A 7,458-nucleotide genomic window follows, 5' to 3' on the forward strand; every position below is an offset into this window, starting at 1 on the left:
CATTTTCGTCTGTAACATTTGTTCGTACTAGGTGTGACCTTTTCTTTTCACCTAAATTAATACCTTTCTTTCTTTTTCTCTTTAAATTTTTTCCTAAATCAAACAGAAATTCTGAACGAATATTCCTACCATATTATGTCACTTTCTCTTGTGTTCAGTAAGGAACATCAAATAAGTCAAATTTCATTTTGTATGTACACATCAAATAAGTCAAATGCCTGTTGTGACTTGTACCTGTAGCTAATATTTTCTTTTTGCCTTTTTATAAATATAACCAACGGTGACAACAATATTTTTTGTGCAATGCAGAACTCCTTTCAACTTGCATTCTTCACTTGGACATGGGTTGTTGGAGTTATAACTTAAAAACTTGGGTTTGTAGAGGAAAAGAGGAAAAGTTTAGTCCCACATAGGAAATGGAATAGGAAGGAAGAATCTTTATAAGCCTTCCCTTTCTCTCCTATGCCTAGAAGAAAACAAAAGGTTATGCTCCACACCACACACGCGCGCGCCGGCCGGGCCGGGCTCGGGCTCGGGTGGTGCGCGCACACGACCTGCGGACACGAATGCAGCTCCGGAATAATGGGCCCTTAATATGCTAACATTTTTATTTTTACTAATTGGAACTGTTTAAAACGTGATTAACATTTTTAAAATGATTAACGGCCAGAATTAATTGGAGAGATTTATGAACTTTAAAAAAAAACGTGATTAACATTTTTAAAATGATTAACGGCCAGAATTAATTGGAGAGATTTATGAACTTTAAAAATGAATAAAAACGTAAATGAAACGGTAATATTCATGAGAATTAAAACAGAATCAAAACGGAAAAATGGTTTTTATGAGGATTTAATTCGGTTTTGAAAAACGTTCATTCTCAACCTCTATATAAACAGCAAGCTGCGAGGGTAGAAAACACAGTGTGAAAAACACAAAATTCTCCTCTTCCTTCTCAGCTCTGTTCTTCTTCTTACACTTGCTTGCTATTACAACTTGCTGGTTCCCTGAAAGTCTAGGAGAGTTCGCAAAGCCTTCTTGAAGCTCGTGCCGACGAGAAGGAGGTCGCCTGACCGAGGGTCGTCGTATCTCCGAGATCTATTGCCGCGTAGCCCTGTACGAGAGGGGGCAATTAGTTTCTTGGGACAGTGCTTTGCACGCTTCGATCATCAGGCCGTATTTCTAACTCTGTTTCTTTTTCATTTGATATATTTCTTATATTTGTGTTATAATAGTGATTATCTGTTAATTATTAAATTGCTTAAACTGATTTTCGTTATTGTCTAAACAGCTTATATTCCCAACATGGGTTAGTATGCAAGAAGCAAATTACATTAGTTAGTGATATTTACTTTTATTATGTTGGAGAAAAAAATAGGAGAAAACAAGAATATAAGTTTTATTAAAGAAAATGTTTCATTTGCTCATATCATGATAACAGAGAGAATGGCCAAATATATAGGCCTTACATCAACTTAAACTCCTAGAAATCAACAACAAACAATTCAAAAAACACATGACAATTGACTAAGTAAACAACTAAACCACTACTAACATACTATCCTGAAAAATAGGAAATAACCTAATAACTAATTTTGAATCAGTTATTCAACATTCCCCCTTAATTTAAAATTTCTTGTCATTCCTCTTGAATCTTCATAGAGCACTTCTCTCCATAATCTTGTAAAGCACTTCTCTTCACTTTGTGATGCACTTCTCATCTCTATCTTGTTGATGTACAGAATCACCAACATTCTCTTAAAGGAGCACATCTCTCCACAAATATTGATAGAGCACTTATCTCAATCTCTCCATGGTGCACATCTCACCATGATTTCTAGAATAAAATTTCTTCTTCAACTGCTTGTGCCATGTTTGCTTGTTCTTCACCATTATATCGGCAATATTTTTGGATATGACCAAATCTCTTGCATTTGTGACATTGAGGTTTTCCTTTATGCCAACAATCCTTCTCCTCATGGCCAAGTTTCTTACAATGGTTGCATTGGACGCCTTTGCCTTTCCCTTTTGAAGATGAAGTCTTGGCTAATAAGGTTTCTTCAATTTCTTTCACCATTTTCTTCCTCCCTCATTGATCTCCTTTGGTCTACAGCACTGAGGGCATTGACTAAATCCACTAGAGTTATTTTGGATAGGTCTTTAGAATCTTCAAGTGAGGAAATTTTGGACTCATACCTTTCGGGAACAATCACTAAAATCTTATCAATCACTCTTTCATTTGAAAATGTTTCACCAAGCAATCTAATTTGATTGACAATAGCCATAAGCTTACCGACATACTCTTTGATGGTCTCACCTTTCTTCATCTTTTGCATCTCAATTCCCTTTTGAGATTCAGAACTTGCATCAATTTTGTTTGATCGTTGCCCTCGAACTCTTCTTTTAGCATCTCCCACGCCTCCTAAGGTGATTCACAAGTCATTACTTGTGAAGATTCCATCTGACACGGTCGAATGAATACAAGAGAGGGCTTTTGGCTTCTTTGCTTTTTCTTCGTCGTGCTTCTTGATTTGGTTTAGGGTTGGATTTTGTGGAAGAGGGGTTGGCTCATAGTCACTCTCAACAACCTCCCATAAACTCAAAGCTTTCAAATGGGATTTCATCTTGATAGCCTAAGATTGATAATTGTCTCTATTGAGGATGGGGTATGGAAGTGAAAAATTGTCAGATGCCATTAAAAAACAAAGATTGATCACTCTATATATTTTTTTTAAATCCTCACAAACCCAAGAAAACTGGAGCTCTGATACCATGTTGGAAAAAAAAGAGGAGAAAACAAGAATATAAGTTTTATTAAAGAAAATGTTTCATTTACTCATATCATGCTAACAGAGAGAATGGCCAAATATATAGGCCTTACACCAACTTAAACTCCTAGAAATCAGCAACAAACAATTCAAAAAACACATGACAATTGACTAAGTAAACAACTAAACCACTACTAACATACTATCCTGAAAAATAGGAAACAACCTAATAACTAATTTTAAATCAGTTATTCAACATATTATATCTCTAACTTTCTTTACAATGCAGTACAAGTTTGGGATTCACTCATGCTTCCATAGAGAAATGGTGGATATCATATTAACTGTTGGGATTAGCATTCTAGTGCTATTTCTCTCTGCTTATGTGACTCTGCCTCTTTATGCACTAGTTACTCAGGTGACGACTCTAATACTTGATAGGTCATACTGATCTAGAAGCTATTATTATTATGGAATTTTCTGACTTATAAATTTATTTGCTTTTGCAGATGTGTTCATCAATGAAAAAAACAGTATTCACAGATGATATAGTTACGGGTCTAAAGACATGGCACAAAATGGCCAAAAAGAGTCTCTCAAGGAAGAAATCTATTCCAACAACAAGAACCTCAGTAATGACAATGAAATTTTTGTCTGAAAACATTGGAAACAAGAAATCTTTTCCTACAAGCCATTTAATGAAACCCTTGCCAAGTCCAAGAATTGATGTTCCATTACCAAGAACACAAAGTTCAGTGTCAGAATTTAGATATCCATCAGGAAGATTAGAACTTTTAGAAATGCAGAGAGTTGCAGAAGAAATAATAGAGTGCAGTTCTAAGAACATACCTTTTGATGGAGAAATCTCTTTCCGATTATGGAAGAAGCAAGGAGAGCCTTCAAAATAATTAAGAAATAAATTGAATCAATTGCATAATATCAGTGTCAAATTAATTTTGCAGCATCATATTCAATTTATTCAAATCAAATTTAATGTTTTGTGTCAGTTTGTGTGTTTTCAGTTTTTTTTTTTTTTGTTTTTAGAATTTTCATTAGGTGTACATAATGAAAAATGTTTGAGTCCATTGTTTCTGAAATAAAGTAAAAAAAGCCTCCAGATACAGATAATGATTGTTTGGAAATACTCAATATGGTGTGCCTGTAACATATTTGTCGCGCGCCTATGCGGAAGCGTTGCACGCACACACAACGAACTTGTGATCACGGAAGAAGAAAGCCACACACTTGCACAAATCAAGCCAATTACGACAAATCAAACCAAACACAGAGATATACGTGGTTCGGCAACTTGCCTACGTCCACGGGGAGAGGATGGAGAGATTTCACTAATTCAAGGAGAGTACAAAGGATTACAATCACACAAAACTCTCAAACTAACCCTCTACCAAAGATCTCACCTTGCTCACAATATCTCCCTCTCACAATGCTCAAAAGATTCCTCAATCTCTGATAAAAAAACCCTAACAAATCGTTTCCCTATTTATATCAAAAGAAAAACCCAATCAGACTGCAAACAGGAAACCTGATTATGCAAAAAACTCATCGTAAGTCGACTTAACAGAGAGCATAAGTCGACTTGGCAGAGAGAAAAAACAGCAACTGGAGATCACTTCATAAGTCGACTTATCAGGCCTGATAAGTCGACTTGGCAGAGAGAAAAAAACACAACCCCAGTGCAGATCGTAAGTCGACTTGTGCACACTAACAAGTCGACTTATCATAAGTCGACTTAGCCTTGTGCATGAGTCGACTTATGCCAGAAATTCTGGTTTTTCTGATTTCTCCACAATATTGTGTTAGACCCAAGAGGGGGTGATTAGGGTCTTATGCTAATCTAATCCGATTAAAAGCTAATTAAAATTATATTGATTAATTTGATCTTGCAAGATATGAATATGAACAATAAAGATGAATAAGAAAACGCTAAGCAAAACACAAACACACAATATGTTTACGAGGTTCGGTCGATCACCACGACCTACGTCCCCGCTCATCACCTCGAGGAGATATCCACTATCACAATCCGGTTTGGAAGCCGGAACTTCTACACACTCGGTTTACAAGATCACCGAAAACTCTCACACTACACAAACACTATGCAATCACACTTTACACACTAAGTGTAGGAACCTACCCCGTGTCCTCCTCCTCAAGTGCTCGATTACAACCTCTCCCTAGGTTCGTCAATCGACGCCACTCCTATTGGATTTGACCTCGTGTCTCGCCTCACACTTTTCTCGGTGTACAAGTGTATTACAAGTGATTCTCACAAATAAAACTTAAATATAATGATTTGCTCTCAAATAACAAGTGAGAACACAATGAAGCTCACACTCACTAAATCACACCCCACAACCCACACTATATGGTATGAAAATATTAAGCTCAATAAGTGTGTGTGATAACAGTGAATCAAACTCAATAGATATAGCTAAATGAAGTGAAAATGAAATAATAAGCTATAAAAGAGTTTAGAAGACTTCTCAAAAAAGAAGAACAGTAGAGATGATTCCAATAGGATTGAATGCCACTTCTTGTTGTAGAAAAACTCTTCTTGAAAAACTGATTGATGAAATCAACTATTAAACAGCTCTTAAACACAATCAATATTTTCTTAAACACCAAACTTGGATTTCTTAGTTATATAGAGAAAGAACAGAAATGGGGTATATATAGCACCCCAATACAACAGCAAAAAGGAAGTAAAAAGACCAAAAAACCAGTTTGAAAACAGACAGAAAAACTAGCCATTACACAGGTTCTGACACCACGGCGGTCGACCGGTCCGGTCGACCGCTAAGTTCAAAAACTCAGGTAATGAGGGTTTAGAGCTGGTGGTCGACCGACGGAATTTTCAGTCGACCGGAAATTCTCTCGGCCGACCGGTGCGGTCGACCGCGAGTATGAGCTCAAAAAACCACTGTCGGTCGACCGGATCGGTCGACCGAAAACCGATATAGGCAAACTGACAGGTTTTGGGGCAGTTTTGAAAATTCGTTAAAAATATCAAATCACATCCAAAAATAGTGGAACTTTGGGGAAAGTTTTTAAATGATAAAATAAACATGTTTAAAAAGGAATTTATGGAAAATCAATTTTCGTTTGTGAAAACTACCTGTTTTTGAAAAATGCTTAGAAAACATGTTTTTTATGAAAGTGAAAGTTGATATAGAACTTGTAAATATGTATATATATATTGTGCATGTATTATATGTATATAATGAAGTACGAAAGAGCTGTAAACATGAGATAAAAGTTATTGTAACCACGTTTGATGAAAAATTATTTAGATGATAGAAAACGTCAAAAAAACGTGTTAAGTGTACATATATTGAGCTTAGATATAATCATACAATATATGTAAGTAAACTAAACATCTACCTAGGTACATCCACGCAAATGAACTTGAATCTTTAATACTTGATTGACGTGTGTTGAAATAACTGAAAAGAGAACATAAACACAAAACACTAGAAAACTTATTAGTAATAAATTGTTTGCCAAATCATCATCAAAACTATAGGGTTAACAATCTCCCCCTTTTTGATGATGGCAAACAATTTATACATGAATATGAAATATAAACTGATAACCCACATATAAGCCAAACATGAATAAATCATACAAATGATCACATGAACCATATATAAAAAGAATCAATTTGTAAATCAATTTGTAAACCATATGTGGTATTTTCTCCACCTTTGACAACATCAAAAAGGGAAAAAAACAAATTAGGAGCAACGCTCCCCCTGCATATAAGCATAGATAATAAAAATGTATACCAAAAGCTCCCCCTATCAAATTGACTGAATGACATCTATTGAACATATATAGGAGCTAAAACAACAATTATCCATCAAACATATGCATAAACAATATAAGTAACTCAATTTCTACAAACAAAACATGATTATTGTTTTAACTATGCATTGATCATAAAAAGGATAAACTAGAATAAACAATCACAAATCATCATTTAAGCATCATAGATGTGCATAAATATACAAAACATAAAAGGTCACATAAAACAGACATAAATGTAGTTTGTTCCTCAAAGCATCATAGAGTTATTACACTCAAATAAAACAGAGTTATCAAGTTTTACAACCCAGAAGAGAACATCAAAACAAATATGAGCATCATATAAAGGAACTCAAATCATTCATCACCATCATCACCATTGCCATCATTATCACCACCATCATCACCATCATCATCACCATCATCAGAAGAGCCTGAGCCATCAGCATGGTCCTCACCAGAATCAGACTCAGAACTAGAAGAGGGATCCGGAATCCCTAGAGACTAACGCTGATATGAAAGAATTGTCCTAACATCCCTTTGAATAGTTAAGACCTTCTTCTGAACGTTTGAGATCTGAGTCTCAAGACGGTCCAGACGGTCACAAATATCAGAAGAGGATGAGGTAGAGGCTCTAGAATGGGAGCGAGAGGATGATGAAGGAGTGGAATCAGAAATGGACATCTGCATTCTAGAAAGAGAAACCTTATCAAAGAAATCTTTCTTAGATTCAATCTTGGGTTCATTGGGACATCTGCATTCTAGAAAGAGAAACCTTATCAAAGAAATCTTTCTTAGATTCAATCTTGGGTTCATTTGTGAGGTCAACATTGAAGTGTTAAAAGATGAGGGTGAGAAAGGAGCC

General features: G+C 35.6%; 1 protein-coding gene across 1 annotated transcript; it reads left to right on the plus strand.

The window, feature by feature from the left end:
• Positions 326–3,676, plus strand: LOC109839056 (MLO-like protein 6). Its single transcript, XM_020407490.1, has 3 exons — positions 326–345; positions 3,058–3,186; positions 3,278–3,676. Exons 2-3 carry the CDS (start codon positions 3,094–3,096, stop codon positions 3,674–3,676), a joined length of 492 nt encoding a protein of 163 aa, XP_020263079.1. The 5' UTR covers positions 326–345; positions 3,058–3,093.

Source organism: Asparagus officinalis, chromosome 4 (genome assembly GCF_001876935.1).
Source record: "Asparagus officinalis chromosome 4, Aspof.V1, whole genome shotgun sequence".
Classification (NCBI taxonomy): domain Eukaryota; kingdom Viridiplantae; phylum Streptophyta; class Magnoliopsida; order Asparagales; family Asparagaceae; genus Asparagus; species Asparagus officinalis.